Source organism: Astyanax mexicanus, chromosome 1 (assembly GCF_023375975.1).
Source record: "Astyanax mexicanus isolate ESR-SI-001 chromosome 1, AstMex3_surface, whole genome shotgun sequence".
NCBI classification, from domain to species: domain Eukaryota; kingdom Metazoa; phylum Chordata; class Actinopteri; order Characiformes; family Acestrorhamphidae; genus Astyanax; species Astyanax mexicanus.
Genome location: NC_064408.1, coordinates 2,722,810 through 2,747,025, shown reverse-complemented (window position 1 = coordinate 2,747,025; position 24,216 = coordinate 2,722,810). Strand labels below are relative to the sequence as shown.

Sequence of the window (24,216 nt, the reverse complement as noted above, 5' to 3'; positions counted from 1 at the left end):
ATTATACTACTCTCAGCATTTCCCTCCTGAATCCTTTCACGCTCTCATAAACAGCTATTTGCATTTTTGCACGTACTGTATGCATTTCGCACGGCTAATCACCACCGCTTATTATTATACGCTAAGCACCCAGACGTAGCTGAACGCCAAATTACACTAGTGGAGTTCTGAGCACGTACACTGCCACCTGATCACCCAAACCTGTTCAGCAGGAAGATTAAACACCTGTATTACGATAACCAACCGCACACACCCTGTAAACCACAGATACACACACACACAGATACACAGATAAACACAGCAAAGAGCAACAGTAGCTTTGTCAGTAACGGTTATGAACAAGGGGAAAAGGTGACCTACTGTACAATATATACACTATACTCTATATTTATCATCAAAACACAAACAGAAGGAAGTGTGAGATTGTAATTCTATCCAGAAGAAAGATAAAAAAGTTAGCAGGAGGAAAAAAATATAAAAAATTTAGGCTGATATGGGTAATACTTATTGAGCTAAACATACAGAAGTAGTGGCAATTAAATCCAACATGTTGCAATGTTTTGATTTGACACAGCGCTGTCTCTGTGTCTGTGTGAGTCTGCTGCTGCCTGAGAAGCGTGAGGGGGAGGGGGAGCACGAGGGGGATTGGCAGGAGTAAACACAAGGTAACCTCAAGCATGGCCTCCATCCACATGGTTGGACACGTGCTTGTAAACGTGAGCACAAGCTGTACTCCTCAGTCCAGCACAGTTTTGCAGCGAAGATATTTCCAGTTACAGCTGAATTCACACTTTTAATCCCAGAAAAACAAACACTCTTATTTATCTTTTAAAAAGACATTTAAATGCCTGATTAAAGGGATGATTACTCTTGTTGTGCTGTGTTTTTCCCAGTTTTGAGAGCTCGGCACGGGTGGGGGCGTGGCTGGGGACATCATGGGCCCTGCATTGTTTAATATCGCAATTTATATCATCGAAAAAAAACCAAACATTTGCAATGTAAATTTTTTTACAATATCGCGCAGTCCTAGTATCATAGTGAACCTGTCAGTTAAGCCTCTCATTGCATGACTTTGCAGAACGTAATGTTAGACTGTCAAAGTGCCTGTAATGAAGACCAAAGGTGATCTGCTATCGTACCAAATTGCACCACACACCATGACATTAGGCTGCAACTAATAACTAAACTACTTTAGTAGTCGATTATTTTTTAAATTAGTTGATTAATTGCGATTATTTTGATCATTTCCTTCATTTGTGTTTTCTATACGTGAGTCTTCCGATCCAATGCATGTTTTACTGCAGATTTACAGCTAAACTTCTAGAGCTCTAGACAGATATTATAAGAGATATTCACACAGACAGGATGTTGTTATCTTCAGAGAATTCTCCTTAATTTGAGATTTAATTATTAACAAGGAATATGTATAATCAATCTCTTCTATTGTAAGGAATTTTTTTTTTTCCATAATTTTACTGAGAGGGAAATGTATAAAGTTCTCAACGTTTTTTTTAATGCCTGTAAATTGCCATTAAGTATGTATTTATATATTATTTATTAATTTATTTGTGGTTACGTTTTTGAGTTTTAATATTTCCCTTTTGTGTGGCACTCTTAAAATGCCTCTGTAACGCTAGTTGCCACGTTTTTTTCCGCCAAACTGTTTGATAGTCGCTGGTGAATTACATATTACATATGTAATAAAAATTACATAATTAACAATACTGAGACACTTTACCCACACTGAGACATTTTATTGTGTCACTGCTCTTCATACACACTATCATGCTGCTAGTGCAAACTTGCACTATATAATATAATAACAATATAATATAAAACTCCAGTAAAAAAATATAATAAAATATAGCACATGTGATGTGAATGACAATAAAATCCCCTTGAATTCTTGACTTCAAATTCAAAGCTGAAAATTAATGGTTAAAAATGAAAATGTACTCTGTCGAGAACGTCTGTGGTAACCTTAGATATTGAGCTAGTTTAAGCTTCTGACTGGTGGGTTTTAGACGAACTTTGGGCTGAGTTTTTGGGTGGACCTGGCAACCCTGGCTGCAGCTTGTGGTAAACTTGCTTTATTCTTTTCTTTATGGCTCTAAAGAGAACAGATTGTCGAATGTCACAGTGTATTATTGCATGGCTATATGCAGTGTTGGGAGTAACGGCGTTAAAACTAACGGCGTTACTAACGCCGTTACTTTTTTTCAGTAACGAGTAATCTAACTAATTACTATGACTGTAACTATAACGCCGTTACCATTTCCGACACCCCGTTACTGCACGTTACTTTAGCAGCTTTATGAACTTTTTTTTTTTATTTCGCTTTGCCCTGGTTAACCCCTCCTCTGTCCGGTGAACTTGAGCTTCTGGCCGCTGTGCCTGTGGTTTGGCGTGGTGAAGTGAGGCACAATTGTGACGATTTGCGTGCTCTAATCAATTCCGTGATTGCCGTGGACAAGCCAAGTTCTGAATTAAGGACGTTAAGCTCTTTTTAGCTGCTCCGGTTTTTGTGGTGCTGCTGCTTTCTATTTTAGAGCTTAGATTCTCTGCCCGAATCCCACCTGACCTGAGGACCGACCCGAAATCAGGCTCCTATTTTTATTTTATATAAAGCTCTGGTGTGATAATCACAATGTTGCTAAGTAACCAATTATTATTGTTCACTAAAGCGAATGAAATAGCGAAAACTGAAAGTGAAAAACATTTGTGTTAACTGAATCTAATAAAAACGGTAATTAAAAGGAAAAACATAACTATCTCGAACTGTATTTTGTGTTTATAAAACTAACTAAAACGAACTGAAATTACTGATAGAATACCCTCATTTTTGTGTTTAATTTATTTATAAGCGCTGTTGTACAGCGCAGTTGTACAGCGGGAGTTGTTGTGCCGAGCGCGCGGCACCTCGTGGTCCTTTAGTACTTATGTAAAGCGCTCGCGCTAGCAAGCCCACCCTAAAATGAACAGAAAAAATAAAAACAAAATAAAATTAAACTATAATAAAAATGAAAAATGTAATCACGTAGCTCTGGGCGCACGTGAACGCCTCCGCGTTTGACTTGCAGCATTGTGTGTAGCTGTTCTTAAAAATCATTTAAATTAAATAATAGTTCTATGCTTCTATGTTACAGTGTTAATTAACATAATTCTGATTATATTTCGCTCATTCAATCAGCCCGAAAACAGACAGTTTATGGGGCGGATCGGGTCGGGCTCATAATGAGAGTTTATGGTTCGGGCTTGGGCAGAATGTGCACGGGCTCCGGCTGGGTCGGATTTTTTGGGTCTGATCTAAGCTCTATTCTCTTTTGGTGAAGCTGTTATATTAATACCATTTTAACGGGCATTAAATTGTTGTTTTTGTCCATTATTTTGTTTTATATATACATATTTCTTTTGAGTGTGGCTTGGTTTGTTAAATTTCATCCCCAGACGCGTTTTTCCGCTTTTTTCAGTATTACACGTTTTAGTAATTTTCTTTGGTTGTGTGGAGAATTTCGTTTTATTTTTTTGAAATTCGTTAGATTATATTTTTGTCAACATTTTGGGTTTATTTTCGTTTGTTATTTTTTGTTATTTTTCTAATAATAATAGTAAATGCATAATTGATTTCCTTTTTTTGACGGGCGAATAATAAAAAATAACGCGATAGTTACTTTTACTGGTAACTAATTACTTTTATAGTGGAGTAACTCCGTTAGTAACTCAGTTACTTTTTTGGAGAAGTAACGAGTAACTATAACTAATTACTTTTTCAAAGTAACGTGCCCAACACTGGCTATATGTTGATATCTGTGGCCTTATATTTGTAGAGAAAGTGCTGTGTGTGTGCTGGCGCTCCATTATGAAGAACTCAATAACGAGACCCCCACCTGCTGGGTGAATCACAAGACCTTAGAGAAACGAAACTGTGCCAATGAATCAGCGAATTCTCAGAGTCATCTAAAACCAGACAAACCAACAGTGAATTTCCTCACTTCCACAAAACAATAACGCTTGAAAGTAGTGAATTAGTATACAGGGAGTAATATTCGAGAGTAGGAAGTATATGAGAGTAAAGAGTAGAACAGAGTAATATAGGGCAGAATACAATAGTACAGAAAAGTATATGGTATTATAGAGGCAAACAGAATAATATATAGTATAACAGAATAATATATATATATATATATATATATATATATATATATATATATACACACACACACTATAGAATAGTATAGTATAGAACAGTACAAGATAATATAGAGAGTATAGGTCAGTATAGGGAGTGTGGGATAGTGAAAAAAATGGTATAGGGGGTATAGGTCATATAGAGTTGATTAAGGTAGTGTAGGGAAATATAGGATAGTACATGTAGTATAGGGATGTGCAGAGTTGTATTGGAATGTATAGGGTAGTACTGGGTATTATATGTATGTATAGGGTAGTATATGGATGTACAAGATAGTACAGGGTAGTATAGGAATATATAGGGTAGTACACGGGAGTATAGTGAAGTTTATGAAGTATATAGTTTATAAGTTGTATAGGGGAGTGTAGATCATATAGGGTTGTCTATTATAGTGTAGGGAAGTATAGGGTAGTACAGGGTAGTATAGGGTTGTACAGGAGAGTATAGTGATGTGTAGGGTAGTATAGGGATGTAAAGGGGAGTTTATAAAATATAGAATTTCTGAAGTTCTATAGGGGAGTATAGGTCATGTAGGGTTGTCTAGGATAGTGAAGGGACGTATACGGCAGTACATGGTAGTATAGGGTAGTATAGGAATATATAGGGTAGTACACGGTAGTATAGGGGAGTTTCTGAGGTATTTAGTTTATGAAGTTGTATAGGGGAGTGTAGATCATATAGGGTTGTCTATTATAGTGTAGGGAAGTATAGGGTAGTATAGGGATGTACAGGATATTATAGCGATGTGGAGGGTAGTATAGGGATGTAAAGGGGAGTTTATAAAATATAGAATTTATGAAGTTCTACAGGGGATTATAGGTAATGTAGGGTTGTCTAGGATAGTGAAGGGACGTATACAGCAGTACATGGTAGTATAGGGTAGTATAGGAATATATAGGGTAGTACACGGTAGTATAGGGGAGTTTCTGAGGTATTTAGTTTATGAAGTTGTATAGGGGAGTGTAGATCATATAGGGTTATATATTTTATGAAGGGGTTATATATTTTATGAATTTATGAAGTTCTATAGGGGATTATAGGTAATGTAGGGTTGTCTAGGATAGTGAAGGGACGTATACAGCAGTACATGGTAGTATAGGGTAGTATAAGGATGTATACGTTAGTGCAGAGTACTACAGGGCAGTGTAGGTAAGTATAGAGTAGTATGGTGTAGTATATGGATGTTTAGGGATGGATAGGGCAGTATAGGGATGTATAGGTTAGTACACAATAGTATAGGGGAGTTTATGAAGTATATAGTTTATGAAATTGCATAGGGGAGTGTAGATCATATAGGGTTGTCTATTATAGTATAGGGAAGTATAGGGTAGTACAGGGTACTACAGGGAAGTGTAGGTAAGTATAGAATAGTATGGTGTAAGATAAGAGTAGTACAGGGTAGCATAGGGTAGAATAAACTAGGTTATGCTACGCTCTGTGTAAATACTTAATACATGCATTCTATGACAACTATTGCACAACGAGAGATGAAGATGAAAAAAGAAATATTTTAAAACTGAAATACATTCAGTAAAGAAAAGTGCATGGGTACTATACAAGACACTACATGGAAAAAAAATAATAAATAAATAAATAGGTTTGTTTATTTGGCGCGTTTCTCCTTCGGTTTGGTTTGTTTTCACACAGGCTCAACCTAAACGCACCAAAATGCAATACAACAAACCATGTGAGCACACGGTCTCCTCTGATTGGTCAGAGCTGTGTGGCATGGAAGCAAGAAAGTAAATACAACAAGAGTGTTCTGTTTTCTGGACCAGCATGTATATTTGTGCAGTGTTGAAGTTGATTTAATAATAAGCTTTCAAGCAATTTCTTTTTTATTGTATGATTGGGAGTAAAATCAGTTGTGCTGGTGTGAGTAGCAGAGATGCAATAGTTAATAGCTGTATTAATAATTATCTGGGTAATAAATCAGGTTAAACTGCACCTGAACAGCCATTTAGCTCAAACCTGAAGACCACCGGATCACGCAGAGCTGATGTGAAAATATCCTGTTTAAAGTTTATAGTTTAAAGTGAATTTTGTGCAATTGTGTGTTTTTTAAAACATAAAAAGTACAAGGTAAAATCAGCTATAAATTAATCACCATAATCGGTGCGTGCCAGTATCTCTAACAAGCATTCTTTGTGTGCCGGCAGGTTTTTATAGTGGCCACTCTTTTTTCACACAGATTCAGAAACACTACTGAGCTCTGGAGAACATCGAACAGATAAGATTAGTTTCTGCCTTTTGGGGATTCAGTGTCCACGGGTGTGTGTGTGTGTGTGTGTGTGTGTGTGTGTGTGTGTGTGTGTGTGTGTGTGTGTGTGTGTGTGTGTTACAGTCAGCATGGTTCAGACATGTGATGTTTTTTCATCGATGTGTGCTCCAAGGTTACGAAAGAAAGAAAGAAAAGATAGAAAAGAAAGAAGAGATCCTCCCTGAGTGGAATTCACCTACATTAACACCAACACCAAAAAACAAGATCTGCAGAGCTTGGGGAGACCTACATTTAACCCATATATGTAACTGATATATACATGTATACATGTCTTCATGTGTTACAATATATGCCTGTATATATATGACATAAGAAAAAAAAAAAAGTATTGCATATTACATTTAAATACTGTATATTGTTACTTATATGCTCCAAAGTTCAATATATATATATATATATATATATATATATATATATATATATTTTTTTTTTTTTTTTTTTTGATTATACTGTTGACACATAAATAACCCTGTAAGATAAATAAACATATAAGAACATATAAGCAGAAAAATAAATAAATAAAAAGTCTTGCATCTCAACTTTGTTTAAGAACAGTGGTTTTAATATCTAAATATGACTTACAGTTAAACTAGTTAAATTAAACTAAATATGATTTACTTTTTTATAGTAATATGCAAATGCATGATTATGTTTATGTGGTTATTATTATTATATTAATGACACTAAGTGTTGATTTAAATATTTAGGGATGCACTGATGTGGAAGTTCTATGAATAAAAAAAATAATTAAAGTTATTTTAAAATAAATGGATTTTAAAGTAGCGCAATAGTAGTGTAGTAGTGCAGCCAGTGACGCTTGGTCCTTTATCAATATACAATAAATATGTCAGCAACTATAGGTTTAAAATTTTGGTCATAAAAAAGGCAATTTATATCAATTATATTGATATAAAGAAATACCAATATAATTACAATGTCATCGTGCATCTTTAATAATGACACTTTTATCACTAATAACGATACCGATATAATTCCGATATCATCATGCATCCCTAATAATGACACTGATATAATTGCAATATCATTGCAAGATACATATCTTATATTGCCATTTAGCACAAAAATATTGACATATATATAATATATTGCCATATAGCAAAAAAATATTTGTATATATATTGTATATTGCCATTCAGCAAAAAAATATTGAGATACATATTGTATTTTGGCATTCAGCACAAAAATATTGAGATCCATAAGATATCGAACATCGCAATTCATCAAAAAATATTGAGATATGCATCATATATCAGCATTCAGACAAAAATATATTGAGATATATATTGTATATCGCCATTCAGCAAAACAATACTGAGATATATATATGCTGTATATCGGCATTTACCAAAAATTTTGTGACATATATTGCATTTCAAAAAAAGTGGCAAAAAGTGGCATTAAGTTATCACTGCAGTTAAAAGTAGTGTGTAAGACTGGTGGAGGAGAACAAGCCAAGATGCATGAAAACTGTGATTATAAACCAGGGTTATTCCACCAAAGTTTGATTATTTCTGAAAACTTTATGAAAATGAACTTGTTTTCTTTGCATTATTTGAGGTCTGAAAGTTCTGCATCTTTTTGTTATTTCAGCCATTTCTCATTTTCTGTAAGTAAATGCTCTAAATGAGAATATTTTTTTGTTTGTTTGGAATTTGGGAGAAATGTTGTCTGTAGTTTATAGAATAAAACAACAATGTTCATTTTACTCAAACATGAACCTATAAATAGCTAAATCAGAGAAACTGAAGTGGATTTTTTTTTTTCCAGAGCTGAATATATTATATATCACCATTCATCGTCCAGCCCAAATAATTCTGATATAATTGTGCATCCCTAATAATTCTGTTTATTGCAATTATTTCTATTTAATACTTTTTTGTGACAGGCCCTGGAACATAATGATTGGGATCATTTTTAAAGCCATAATGTAATAAATAAAGCTCAGAAACAGCTCAGAAGTTCAGGATTCTGTGTGGAAATGTGGCTGCATTGTGAAACTGAGGATTTCTATTCTATTGTGTAACAGAAAGTACAGAGTACTGACCTGCCCATTATAACTACAGCAGTGTGCTCAGGTTATTCAGGTTATACAGCTATAAAACATTAACCCAGCCTTTTAAAACACTAAACAGGCTGCCTGAGTTTCCTATAGTTCTATATTAACCTGAAGAACTTTACTTTAATTACTTTACTGCTCAGTTACATAACTATATTTAACTATACATAACTAGAAAACACCCATATGTGATCCTTTAGCTACAATACACACTAACAATGAAGTAATAGACTATCACCAGTACATAAGAGTTAAATAAATTATTTTTATATGAGATTTATAATGTGTATAACGCTATAAAACGCGTTATTATCGCTATATTAACAGTTTAATAAGAGTAATGTTACTCACTGCTCCAGTCTTCTCACCGCAGCTACTGTAACGCTTCCTCAGGCTGCTCCCAAACGCACACAAACCCCCAAAAAACGCCGTTTATTCCTCAAGCCAGCGTTTAAACACGCTATAACTCGACTTATTCCGACAGTAAAGCCTCCAGAAGAGCGTTTACAGCAGGGTTATGAGTCTGGCATGATCAGAAATCCACCAGTTTCCGCTGTTTCTCCTCCTCCTGCTCCTCTCAGCGCTCTGTTTACACTCCCAAAACAAGGCCCGGAGCGAGCGGAGCAGAGCCCGAGATCTCGCAAGGTCCTGACAGGAGTTCTCGCGATACTTTAAGAGAGCGAGAAAACAATATAAAAATAAATAATAATAATAATAATAATAATAATAATAATAATAATAATAATAATAATAATAATAATAATAATAATAATAATATTGTTGTTGTTGTTGTTATCATTATTAATAATTATTATTGTTATTATCATTATTATTATTAATAATAATATTATATATTTGTATTTATTCATTTATTTTCTCTTTATTACGTATGGAAGCCCATTCCCGCTACCTAAAATAAAAAAAAAATCCAGCACATTTATTTTTCTTATTATTAAGTAAACTCGTTATTTTGAGATACTATATCATTATTCTACTCAAAATAATGACTTACTATTTCAAAATAATAATAATAATAATAATAATAGTATTATTATTATTATTATTATTATTATTATTATTATATTTGTATTATTTTATTTTCCTTTTTATTACGTGTGGAAGCACATTCTCGCCACCGAAAAAAAACAGCACTTTTTTCTTATTATTAAGTAAACTGTTATTAAGTCAAGTAAATCTCATTATTTTGAGATAGTAAGTCATATTTTGAAATACTATCTCAAAATAATGACTTACTATTATTATTAACACTATTATAATTATTATTATTTATTTATTTTCTTTTTCATTACATATGGACGCCACTTAAAATTAAAAACAAAAAGTCACAGCACATTTGTTTGTCTTATCATTAAGTAAACTGCTACTTAGTTTCTCACATTATTTTGCTGTAGTTATTCGTTATTTTGAGATACTCTCATTATTTTACTATCTCAAAATAATGACTTACTATTTTAGTAAGTGAGATAGCAAATAGTGAGATAGCATATCAATCTCAAAACAAGGATTAGGAAAAATAAAGACCAAGGAAATGTGGACTTACTATCTTAAAGTAAGGACATACTATCTCAAAATAAGGACATACCATCTAAAAACAATGAAATAGTATCTCAATCAAATGAAATAGTATCTCAATCTCAAAATAAGGACTTACTATCTCGAAATAAGGACATACCATCTCAAAACAATGAAATAGTATCTCAATCTCAAAATAAGGACATACCATCTTAAAATGAGGACTTACTTTCTCCAAATAATGAAATAGTATCTCAATCTGAAAATGAGATAGTATTTCCAAATAATAAATGAGTATTTTTAAAGAAATGAGATAGCAGTTTAATTAATAATAAGAAAAAATGTGTTTTTTTTTTTTTATTTTAGGTGGCGGGAATAGGCTTCGGTAATCACGGATTGGAACATAGTTCCTTTTGTATGGGCGTTGGTTGCTGATGTTTTCCTCTGTTATTTCTCAGGCACTGCTATAGCATCAGTGTTGGGTTGCTGAGGTGTTGCTCAGGAATTTTTAAGGCACTGCTATTGAATCAGTGTTGGTTGCTAAGGTGTTGCCCCATAATTTCTAAGGCACTGCTATAGCATCAGTGTTGGGTTGCTGAGGTGTTGCTCCGTAAGTTATAAGGCACTGCTATAGAATCAGTGTTGGTTGCTAAGGTGTTGCCCCATAATTTCTAAGGCACTGCTATAGCATCAGTGTTGGTTGCTGAGGTGTTGCTCCGTAATTTCTCAGGCACTGCTATAGCATCAGTGTTGGTTGCTGAGGTGTTGCTAGGTCATTCCTAAAGCATGGCTACAGTATTAGTGTTGGTTGCTAAGGTGTTGCTTGGCAGTTGTTAAGGTGTCATTATGATTAAGTTGGATGCAAAGGTGTTTCAGGGTGGTTGGAAAGGTGTTGATATGGTATTGGTGTTGAATGCAGAGGTATTTGGAATACAGAGGAAATTTTATTCCCCAACAAAAACACATGCACAAATTTCAGTGTTTTTCAACATTTATCATCCATTTATTTAATCTAAAAAAGCAAAACAACACACAGACCAGTCTTAATCAGCTATTTAGAAGACTGTATAGTAATCAGATACTCAGATAAATGTGGAAAATGTGCAAGACAACTCTGGAGGAGCAGCCGATTTATAATAATGACACTGGAGACACGAACTCGAGGCTTTAAACACCATATAAAAGGCTTTTTCATGGATGCGGACTTCCCAAACCCAGCCTGACGCAGTCTGCTCTAAATCTCATTCCACTGAACAGCGCACCAAACCGGTTTCCTTATCAGTGTAAACGCTCACAATCTAGATTTAATCAGTGTTTAGCTCTTTCAATTTCACAGAGCTAAATAACTCACTAAATCCGACTATATCAGTGTTCATAATATGCTAATTATTAATTATACAATAATTATACATTAATAAAACACTTCAGTTTCCAGAGGCATGGGCGTAACAGTACGAAATGAGCAGGCATGCTGATAAAAACAACAATTTAAAGAGATAGTCCAGTTTAAACAAATCTTATATGGCTAACAGTGGCTAAAACAGTGCTGGCTGAACTATCCCTTTAAAATTCCTCAGATGTTGGGCCTCAATTTCACCATTAGAGGTCCTTAAACTACAGTCATTTAAAATAGAATAGTACACTTTCAGACAGACACACAGCCGTCCTTAAGAAACAAATGTACCAAAGAAACAAAACAAATCCCTAAAACAGATGATGTTAAAGCAAAAAAGTTAACAAAAACGAAAGGAAAATAATAGTTTCTCCCATTTACCCCAAACTAAACCAATCAGCCAAGACAGGTTTAGCCACAGAATTAGTTTTGCACTGGAGATAATGTAGCCAAGACCTAATTGAAGCATATTAACCACCAATTAGCATTGGGCTAATTGCTAAGAAGGCTAAATTACATTTGTATTTATGTTAACACACCCTAATAGAAGTTAATGACCAACCAATTAGCATGGTGCTAACTGCAGAGAGATATTTTGTGTCTAAAGTATTTTTTGTTATTTATGCACTGAAGCTAACGTAGCCAAGACCTAATGGAAGCATATACCCCACCAATTAGCATGATGCTAACCAGTGAGGCATGTTTCAAGTCTAAGGTTTGCTTCTTTAGTGTTACATGGAGGCTTATGTTTACTAGTTAGCATAATTGCTGAGACCTGTTTCAGATTTAAAGCTTACTTCTTTACTTTTATACTTGTAGGCTAAAGCAGCTAAAATGTTAAAGTAGCTTATATAGCTACAACAATTAGCAAGAAGCTAACTGCTGAGACATGTTTCAGATGTACTGATGCTATAAAGCTTATGTTGCTAAAAAGTAGAGGAATAAGGAAGCGTGTTTACACCAATTAGCATGATGCTAACTGCTGAGGCATGTTTTGGGTCTGGAGTTACAGAGTTAATGTTGCATTTAAAGTATAGAAAACCTATGTACAAACAATTAGCACGGTGCTAATTAATACGTCGCTACTCTCTGTAAAATATGTAGAGGTTATGAAACAGTAAAAATGGGGCATAAAACTAGGCATTGATGTATTTAAAGTACCAAACATGTCCTGGCTGATTGACTGTATGTGGGGGCAGTGGGGTAAATGGGGTATAACAGGGTAAATGGGGTAAATGGGAGGGGTGTGGGGTGTTCCCTAAGACAGACACAGCTAAAATACCATTAAGACAGTAGAGACGGTCGAGTCCAGAGCGTGGGCTGAACAGCGCTAGTATAGATCTTCCCCCTTATCACATTAACGTCCAGCTTGGACACTCCCACAGGGGGAGGAGCCTAACGGGCTTCTGTACATGTTAAATATTGCTATAGAGTACAATACTGTACAGGAACACTTATTCTTCTTCTTTAGCAGTATCAATACAGACCCTGTCTCTAATCTCTCACACTCATTCACACACACATTCACACACACATTCACACACACATTCACACACACATTCACACACACAGTGTTCACAATCCACTGCTGCTGCTGCTGCTGCCGGCAGCCCCCGTGTCCTCCTCTCCCTTCTTGAGTCGTTTTTTGGCTCTGATCTCGTTCATGGCTTCCTCGATGGAGCGTGTATCTCTCTTATTGGCCACAGGAACTGAACAGGTAAAAAGAGAGCAAAAACAATTAAAATTAACTCTTTAATTAAATGAATTAAAGTAATGATACCTTACACTTTACACTAAGGGTACATTATTTAACAGTACTTATAACAGAATGTTCCAACTAATTATTCTCACAAACACATTTTTAATCATTACACACATTTTAAAACTAATTTCTCAATTAATTACTATTTACAACACTCTTAAGCATTGAAATTTAGTAATGCTTAATAATCTCTTAGCTAATATCAATCATTTAATTATTATCTAACCCTGCAATGTGATTGGCTGAGAAGCGTTCTACGACTGCCGTTATCAGCCGGTAATGCACTGAAACCAAAGCTCTCCATGTATTACTGTACTCCGCCACATACAGGTAACCTAGCAACGATGCAGCGCTTACAAGTCAAACAGCACAGCTACTGGAGCAGCAATGGAACTATTTTAACTGGCAGAGTTTTTATAACCAAACAGATCCTATTTTCTCCTCCTCTTTAACTCTTTAAAAGCTTTCAATAAACAGTGATAATAGAACTGTGGTATAATTACTATAATACACAGTGCCGATAATACACGTTATAGCACTCCCTCTCGTGTATTATTGCTTAATTATTTGTATATCTGTATAATTATTAACTGACACCAATAATCATTAATAAAATTAATAAGACATTAATAATCATTACACACATTTGTAAACTAACCTCAATTCATTATTATTTACAACATTAAAGTTTTATAATGTTTAATAATGTCTTATCAACATTATAATTAATTACTAGTTCATTAGTTAACCATTTCACAAGTCAAGGTTAAGGTGTTAAAGTTTATTTGCGATTAATCTGGAAACTTTACCATGTTAATGCATTTTCTTAATGCAGCTTCAACCTTCTACCATAATTCACTTTTTTAACAGAGGCTGGTAAAGTTTTACATTAGAGTGGTTTACAAAAGGTTCAGAATGTAGATTACTTTTTAATTATGCTAATATATGGATTAAAGAGAGAGAGAGAGAGGGAGAGAGAGAGCTCAGTCAGAAACTTCACTTCTGAGTTTCCTCTTCTGAAGTCTCCATTGCTCCACCAGCCGCTCGCGTTCAGTAAAACTGAGCCGGATCCTCTTTTAGAGGCTGTACGTGTGACTTAAGTACGTAAAGACGCATGACGTGGCCAGAAGAGGAACAATTCTCGCTCAAAGCAATACGATACCCTAGTTTTTAGACTAAATATATATATTATGATTAGCAGGGATGATGGTTTCAGCGCACTGGTACCATTAAACACAATATTTTATCCATATTCTTCTCCACTCAGAAATGCTTCTGCTTTCAGTTTAGAAATTAAACACTAAAATGAATATGATTACTTTTATCCAATCTAATGCTGATTTTTCTATTCACATTTAAATATGCAATAATAAAGGCTAAGACTTCTGTTGATATTATTTTAAAATAATATTTTAATCGACTGACACTACTATTAAGGTATTTTACTGTTGTCAGTACTATTAACTGATGTACTCTTATTGTAAAATAAACAGGAAATAACAGGAGTGTGTGTACTGATGATATGTTTGAGTTCTTACCGCAGCCGTAAGCGCGGTTGGCCTCCAGTGTGTGCGCGGCGTCTTTAGCGGCTGATGTGCCGATCAGGTGGCTGTATTTGTCTCTGTAATTAGAGCTGGGGGACGGGGGTCTCCTCTGATTCTGATTAGCAGCTTCCTCCTCCAGCGCAGCCTGTTCCTGATACACCACAAAGCACAAATACAGCCATACATGTGTTTATTAATATGTGCATGTGTATTTATCTAGATATGTGAAACTGATCTGGGTATGGAAGTGACTGGGTGTGGGTAGAAATGAATTTGGGCGAGTATGATATCATTGTTATTTTCAGTCCTGTTACTCAAAATATAAAGAGTAACAGGACTGAGTTCCAGTAACTGGAGTGAGTATTGTCCTCTGGTTTATTGATTTATTAATGTGAATTTAAGTTAACGTAAAGCATGTTTCCAATTCTGTTTGTTTCATAATTTATAGGTTTGTTAACTAATTGGCATGATAATAAATTTGATTAATGTTAAGTTTGGGTCATCTTTTAGAAAAATCCAATGTGCATGCATTTATAGTGTTTTTATGGTCATAAACATCAGTTATTTGAACATGCAGTCTATAACTATTTCTTTAAAATAAAGACTTCCTTAAGAGAAAATCAAAGGAATTAGTGGACTTACTTTTAAACATTGCTTTTTTTTTTTAAATGTCACATGAGATTGGGTAACAGGACTGAGAAAAAAGTAAAGCTGCCTGAGATTGATTAGTACATGTTTTGAATAGTTAAATATATGTGTGTTATTAAGTTTAGAGGTGAAACAAGCTAAAATATAATTATAATTTGGAAGACAACAAACAAATTGCACCAATTCAGTGAAATTGCCTTAAAGTTCCTCTATTGAAGACCAAAGCTGGGGAAAAGCTAGCACCTAGCGCGGTTAGAGGGTAATGCTAATGCTGCTCCAGCAGTGCTAGCCAGGATCAGCAACAGGCTACAGGCTGATAATACTCTACTCTGAACGGCAAAAGAGCTAGTACTTAGCTTGGTTAGCTGCTAATGCTAATACTGCTCCAGTCTCGATGCTGGAGAACTAAAACTGAAACTCCTGTATAACTCTGTACTTCAGCAGAGTGGCTTTACTGCTAAAATTTAATTTGATGTCGCGTTTCTCACCTTTAGCTTGCGTCTTTCCTCTGCTTTCGCCACATCCCACTCCTCTCCCCTACGATACGCCTCCAGTTCCTCATCACACGGGGCAAATTCCTTTATACACACACACACACACACACATTACCAAAAATGCAATTGTGAGGCCACTCAGGTTTCCATTCTATTGGCTGAATAAGCGTTTTTCTAATCTGTTTGATCTGCAGACCTTTTTGAAGAGCATGACGTATCGGCTCTCTTCATCCTCGCCGAACGAAAACGACGTCAGACCAGCAACCTCGGCTACGTCATGCCTACCACCACAGAACAGACAGATTAAAGACATACCCTGATACATTACAAACAGCTTTCAGCAGTGTTTCAACTGGTACTTTACTATTAGCTATTACAGAAATATTATTTTTTATTATACCACAGTTAGTTTCGACCCTGCAATTGGTATTACTCCGCCACATACAGGTAACCTAGCAACGATGCAGCGCTTACAAACCAAATGCGATGTCATTATACTCCACTGGGAGGCGCTGGATCCCATAGAGGCTCAGTGCAGAAACACTAAGCCATGTCTCCACTTAGCGGCGCAGTCAAATAAATAAGCTCAGCGATTCGAAAATACGCATTATTACACACATTATCATCCACAAATATAAGGTAAAGGGTTGTTATTATTCAAATAAAAACTTAAGTGTTTATATTTTCCAGTCCAGTTAATATAGGGTATTTTAAGCTGAATGTAAGTTGGACTCCGAAGTAAACAAAACTTTAATTCTAAAAAAAGAAAAATATTTCAAAGTCAAATGAGCTGTAGACTTTAATCTACACATATTTTACTCCTGAAAACTGTTTATTTGGTTGAGTAAAGCGCTTCTGTTTATTCACAGTAAGCTTAAATTACCACAATTTTGACTAAAATGGCTGAAAATATAGGCCGCCACGCTAACCTAGCAACAATGCAGCGCTTACAAACCAAACTGCGCAGCTACAAACAGAACAGCAATGGAACTATATTAACTGGCGGAGTATATAGTACATGTTCTCCTCCTCTTTAACTCAAAATCTTTTAATAAACAGTGATAATGGAACTGTGGTATGATCGCAATAATACACTCGAGGTTCTTACTCTCTAATATTAACTTTATATTTTACAGTGTAGTAAATGCAGGCAGTGTTACGGATGCCTGATTCTCACGTACAGGATGCTCCTCTCTATCTTCCCCATGGGTTCATATTTCTTCTTCTGCAGAGCGCTGTCCTGTATAAAATCATTCACTTCTTTCTCCATCTGAAACACACACACACACACAATCAGCAACACCAGTAATCCAGAAGCTTTTCTAACACACACTGTATCTGTGCATACACAAACCAGGGGAGGGCTGGGCAACATCTCAAACACACAGGTTACTATGTATACAGATACATTAACATTATACTGTATCTCATGGTTTTCATCATATTTGAGTGTATATTGCCATTTCTATTAGGAATATTAATTGTTTTATAATACTTTTTCATAGCCATAAACGAGAGCTGCCTACAGTGGAGCACAATGGCCTCTTATAAAAGAGTCTTATAAATATAGACTCTTATAGAACACATTTTTGACCCTCTAGGCAGAAATGATACTCTATATATTATATTCTACACACAATCATTTATACTCAGCCAATCAACACACACCAATGAGAAGTCACAGCCAATCACGCACAGCGTACTCTTAACAGGAAACAACCGTCCACCTGAAGGACTACACTGGCCAGCACAGAGTGCTAATCCAAACACACTCTCATACCGCACACACACCAGAATTTAGAATATTATTTAGGCTACATTCACATTATCAGGCTAATGTGGCTCAGACCTGATTTTTTCATGGCTGTATGAACGTGCCAATTCTGATTTTTTCAAATCACATTTAGATCACTTTGGTGACATTCACATTACCAGGCTCAAATCAGATTTTTTGCTCAATGATTTCACTTTGGTGACTCAAACATGATTTTTTTGCTCAATGTGGCTCAAATCTAATTTTTTTTCATGGCTGTGTTAACGTGCCAAGTCAGATTTTTTTTTTTCAAATCATATTTGAGTCACTTTGGATACGTTCACATTACCAGGCTGAAGTGACTCAAATCAGCTTCGGATCTGATTTTTTCATAGCTGTGTGAACGTGCCAAATTCTTTTTTTTTTTTTTTTTTTCTCAAATCCGATTTGAGTCTCTTTCATTTGTGGTCCTAAATCAGATACGTATCTGATTAATGAACATTCGACATGAATATGAACGGTCAAATCAAATCAAATCTGAATTTAATACGTGCTTCTCTCTCGTACCCACACTGCATCTCTTGGTGCAGCTGTGCAGCTATAGCTGCAAAAAACAGCAAAAGCAAACCACCTGTCCTTTTTTCTCCTCCTGGACCTGAGCATGAACTTCAGAGCAGCTGTTTCCTGTTTCTCCACTCCAGCAAAAGATGCTCCACATATGAGCTGCTAACTCATCCATTTCCCTTTATAAAGCTACGAGTCTCTCCTCTCTCTAATATGAGGGTTTTTGTTGTTGGTGAAGGAGGTTCAAACCTTTTTCCTGAACTCTGCTTTCTTCCTCTTTTCATCCTCCTGCATCTTCTTCAGACGAGCCTGCTGCTCTGTTATGGAGAAACACGAAGGAACACAAAGGAACGCGGAGGTCAGAGGAACGCAGCAGACCAGCATACAGAACCACAGAACAGTAAACTGATACCAGAAACCACCACAATAAAAACCTCAATCAGTCCTGCCCTTCTCTGACTGAGGACAACAGACAAATAAATACCAGAAACAGCTGTATGAAGGACACTGCTCCATAAGATTGTGTTATAAAATTCATTATAAGTAATATGAGTATAATATATTAAAGTTACATACATACATTACAAAACACATTTAGTGTTCATATGCATTTTAGTTTTAATAGATTCATTCTCTTTTAAATTGCTGAGGTAATGCGTCCAAAGGCATCCCAGACAGCCGACGCCAGAATTAATTTATTTGTGCACATCAGTTTTACGCTGATTCAAAGTTATGGCTTTACATGTATGGATTGTATTTAACTTTACTTACAATAAATATATGCAGTATATCTTGTTTGTATTCTATTATTATAGCCTGAACAGTGTTGGTCTTGCTGTGTAGAAATGGACATTATAAATTTCTCCTGTAAGCATTATCTAACTGTTAAGTGCTTCTGCTCAACCAATCAAACGCTTCAAATAAATGATGATTTAATATCAGAATTTCAACACTAACCATTATGTTAAATAAAGGTTTCCATCATCAACCTTAAATAAATACTCTATAGTTTTGGGCAACAAAAATGTATTATTCCATAGTGCTGGATGGTATGACCAAAATTGTATATCACTGTATTTTTATTATTATTTATATATTTTTTTGAATTACTGGGCTTTAATATAGGTTTATGAGCTACTGTACTGTTCGGAGTACATATAATATAAAACACTAAGGCTTTATATGAAGGCTTTGACTAGTAATGGGTCTACTTTGTCCCACAAAATTCTACAATATATAAAGAAATCAGACTTTACTATCAGAAAAACAGCTGAAGAATGCAAACAATAAGAAAAATACTACTACCACCACCAACAACAACAACAACAACAAAATACCACTACAATTAAATATAAATAATATAAAATAGCAGCAACAATAATAAAAAACACTAGTACTACTACTAACAATATTAATAAACAACAACAAATAAATAAATACACGAACACTAGTAGTATTACTTAAAATAACAAATACATAATAAAATAATTAAAACAAAACAATAAATAATTTTGTGCAAACTGAATGATTGACAGGCAAGCGACCCAATCAACGGCGTCCGCAACCTTCCCAACAGCGAATCAGAATGGAGAACAGCGATGACGTCGGCAAGACGAAACGATATTCTCGGGTTACAATTGGAGGATTTGTTTTCGTTTTTCGTTTCGTTTTTTTTTTAATCTATTTACTTAGATATTTATTTAATTACTTTCTACATACTTATTAATATATTAAGATCGAGCGGCGGGTTAATAACAGCGCTGTGTCTGAGCTCCCGCTGCGGAGTTTAATAGATTAATATTAACCCGGTATATTAATAATATTACTGCAGGGTTAGCATTAGCACTGGAGCTAACTCTGAACCCGGGGCTGCTACGGCTCCGGGCGCCACGGGCAGAGATTACACCGTGATAAAGCGAATGAACTGCGGGTACCTCGCGCCTTCCGCCGGCTCTCCTGATCCCCCACTGTCGGAGGCTTTTCCATAGAGCTGAGAATCGAGCCGAGCAGATCCGCCATACTGACCCCCTTTCTTCCTCTAGCGCTTCTCCTACAGCAGCGCTGCAGCCCCGCTAACATACAGCGCACTCATCGCCCCCTAGCGGATACCAGCAGTATATACCACTAATATATTTACCACAGCGCCCTCTAGTGGACATTAGGTGTATGTGCCACTAATAAATAAAACACACTCACTGCACCCTCTAGTGGACATTAGGTGTATGTGTCACTAATTTAATAAAACACACTCACTGCGCCCTCTAGGGGACACTAGGTGTATGTACCACTAATATATAAAAATACTCACTGCGCCCTCTAGTGGACATTAGTTGTATGTGCTATTGATATATAAAACTCACTCACTGCTTCCTCTAGTGGACACTAGGCGGTATATACCATAGATATATAAAACACACTAAAACGCCCTCTAGTGGACAGTAGGTGTATGTGTCACTAATTTAATAAAACACACTCACTGCGCCCTCTAGGGGACACTAGGTGTATGTACCACTAATATATAAAAATACTCACTGCTTCCTCTAGTGGACACTAGGCGGTATATACCATAGATATATAAAACACACTAAAACGCCCTCTAGTGGACACTAGGTGTATGTGTCACTAATATATAAAACACACTCACAGCGCCCTCTAGTGGACACTAGGTGTATGTACCACTAATATATATAACACACTCACTGCGCCCTCTAGTGGACATTAGTTGTATGTGCTATTAATATACAAAACTCACTCACTGCGTCCTCTAGTGGACATTAGGTGTATGTGTCACTTATAAATAAAACACACTCACAGCGCCCTCTAGTGGACATTAGTTGTATGTGCTATTAATATACAAAACTCACTCACTGCGTCCTCTAGTGGACATTAGGTGTATGTGTCACTTATAAATATAACACACTCACTGCGCCCTCTAGTGGACATTAGTTGTATGTGCTATTAATATACAAAACTCACTCACTGCGTCCTCTAGTGGACATTAGGTGTATGTGTCACTTATAAATAAAACACACTCACAGCGCCCTCTAGTGGACATTAGTTGTATGTGTCACTAATTTAATAAAACACACTCACTGCGCCCTCTAGAGGACATTAGTTGTATGTGTCACTAATTTAATAAAACCAGAGACTGTAAAAAAAGATGGACGCCGTGTCTCCTTTCCCATTCATTCAATGAAAATGAAGCCAAAATCTTCCGCCATGTTGGCGATCCTGCCACCTGATTCTGCGCAGTAGAGACCAGAGGAGGGAGAAAGACTGTGGATAGCAACCTACTCATTTAAATAAGCGGAGCTGACAGTCTGTTATTGGTCCCGCCCATAAGCAGCCCTTTTACCATAATCACACCTTTTTAGAGCTGAATAACGTTTTAAAAGACGAATTCTGTGGGGATATAAAAATTTGACAATATAAGCAGAGGTTACACTAGCTGTTGCATTTAAATAAAGGAGGTAGAATTACAGTATATTAGAAAAAAACGTGATTGAAAGTTGTCTGTTTTGCCATTGAAACCTATGGGGATGGGTGGAGTTACACAGCTTTCTGCAGCCGAACAGCAGGGGGCGCCCGACCTGTGGTGGCTTCACTTTTAAGAGACGATGTTCTGTCCAGCTATATACAGTCTATGAATAAAACACACTCACTGCGCACTCTAGGGGACACTAGGTGTATGTGCCACTAATATATAAAAATACTCACTGCGCCCTCTAGTGGACATTAGGTGTATGTGTCACTAATTTAATAAAACACACTCACTGCGCACTCTAGTGGACATTAGGTGCATGTGCCACTAATATATCATAGCTTAGCATAGCTTAGCTAGCTAGCTAACACAAATATGGTGGACACTAGTAGACAATAGATGTATAGGTCACTAAATATAAAACACATTCAGACCCACATATTTTAATGTTTTCATGTGTTTTTGTGACAATTCTGCAATTTTTCAGTGCATTATACAATCTAAGCTATGCTTAGCTATCTTAGCTATCTAAGTTAGTGCCCACTTCCACCAGTAGGAAATGTACTTATACAACTTAACCTACCAATGTCATATATCTGCTTTATATTAAAACAACTTGGCATATAGGTATTTCATAAGCTTAGCATAGTTAAGATACCTTAGCGACATTAGTTCAGCTAGCTTAGCAAAGCTTAGCTAGGTAGCTAGCTAACAAAAATATGGTGGACACTTAACCTACAAATGTCATATATCTGCTTTTTATTAAACCAACTTTTTATATGGGTATTTCCATTAGCTTAGCATAGCTTGGCTAGCTAGCTAAAAAAAATATGGGTATTTCATTAGCTTAGCATAGATTGGCTAGCTAGCTAACAGACAATTTAGGTGCGTCATTAGCTTAGCATAGTTTAGCTACCAAGCTAACAAGTTAGCACCCACTTCCACCAGCTTTAAAGTATTATATCATTTTTTTTATTAAAACAGCTAGCCCTATGGATATTTAATTAGCTTAGCATAGCTTGGCTAATAAGCTAACAAACATATGAGTGTTTCATTAGCTTAGCATAGTTTAGCTACCCAGCTAACAAGTTAGCTTCCATTCACAAGTAGAGAACTCATCTATATCAGCTTTATATTAAAATATAAAGCAATATAGTAAATTATGGGCTATAGCTAATAAACCACTGTTGAGCAGTGGTTATTTACAGATTTAGCAGAACAAAAAGTCCTAAAACACAAGAGATTTGGGATTAAAAGCTGTAATTTTGGTAAAAGCTGGAGGTTTATATGGATTTGTACATTTTTATTTGTGGAAGAGTTAGTAATCTTTTAGCATTCTAGCTAAGATACACTAAGATGACAGTAGAAGCTAATCTTTCCTTTCAGACAAACATGCATCTTCTGTATTACAGATATCTTAAAATGTTATTTTGACTAGCCATAATAATACATTTCTGGAAGCCAATTTCCCTACTAACTAAATAATAATTAGATACCAAGTCATAATTACGAGATAATAGACCCAAAATTATCACCTCATAATTAGTATCCCATAATTATGACTATATTGTAAATATCTCATAACTATGACAAAACATCTCATAATTAAGACTTAGTAGAGGGCCTTACTTTTTCCAGGTGGCGGACATGGGCTTTTGTACAAGTTAGAGCTATCTTTACTTATAATTCAGGATATTTGAGGCTTATAGTGATGATGAATCCAGTGACATAATGTGAGATATTGTAAAATGCATTTTGACTGGTCTAATGTAATTCTAGATGTTAAAAAATTCACTTCTTACTAAATATCTTAAATGCAAATATCCTTAAATTGTCACTTCAGGTAGTAAGAATGCATTTTTAAAGGTAAAACATGTTAAAAAGGTGTGGTACAGTATTAGAGTACAACATGCCAAGGATTCTTTGGAGAAATTGGTGCTGAATGTCATGAAAAAGGATTTTATGTTTGGTGATGCCAGTTTTGGATGAAGCTGCTCGGCCATGTAAACTAATTCTTTCAATCCATGAATATCTGTACTCTCTACTGCTGTTGATCTAATCTGAAGCTACATGAAGTTTGGAGGTGTGTAGTGATGTGGTGTCGAGTCACTGTTGTTCCCAGTCTGTGTTATAATATCACTGACAGTTGGCTGTGGAATATTTAGCAGTGAGTAGTGAAATTTCACCACTGAACTTGTTGCACAGGTGCTGCTTTATCTTATCACCACAGTGCTGGAGTTCACCGAGCTCCTGGGAGCCTGAGACCCATTCTTTCACTAATGTTTGTAGAAGCAGTCCCAGCATGCCTAGCTGCTGCTTTTATTAAACACCTGTGGAGACGAAAGAGATTCAGGAACACCTGAGTTCAGTAATTAGAATGGATGAGTGCATACTTTTTGCAATATAGTGTTCAATATAGAACCCAGAAAACCAAAGTATTTTGAATAAACATCGATTTTTTTTTTTCATTTCTAAAGCATATAATGCAATCTGCAGG

General features: G+C 35.7%; 2 protein-coding genes across 5 annotated transcripts in view; both read right to left on the bottom strand.

The window, feature by feature from the left end:
- The window catches only part of rnf167 (ring finger protein 167), a 222,450-nt gene that overhangs the window by 17,371 nt on the left and 180,863 nt on the right, over positions 1-24,216 (bottom strand). Inside the window, exon 1 of one of the 4 annotated variants that reach the window (XM_049465470.1) lies at positions 15,809-15,813. The exons of 2 other annotated variants lie outside the window; for them this stretch is intronic. The gene's annotated coding sequence lies outside the window, so the exon portion shown is untranslated. Of the gene's footprint in view, positions 1-8,898; positions 9,167-15,808; positions 15,814-24,216 lie in introns of those variants that run through there. One more of the 4 variants, XM_022666387.2, reaches the window with a different exon arrangement.
- spag7 (sperm associated antigen 7) lies at positions 11,060-20,307 on the bottom strand. Its single transcript, XM_022666393.2, has 7 exons — positions 20,173-20,307; positions 18,488-18,555; positions 17,103-17,191; positions 16,118-16,202; positions 15,916-16,005; positions 14,774-14,930; positions 11,060-13,182 (listed from the first exon to the last, which is right to left on the bottom strand). Exons 1-7 carry the CDS (start codon positions 20,255-20,257, stop codon positions 13,049-13,051), a joined length of 708 nt encoding a protein of 235 aa, XP_022522114.1. The 5' UTR covers positions 20,258-20,307; the 3' UTR covers positions 11,060-13,048.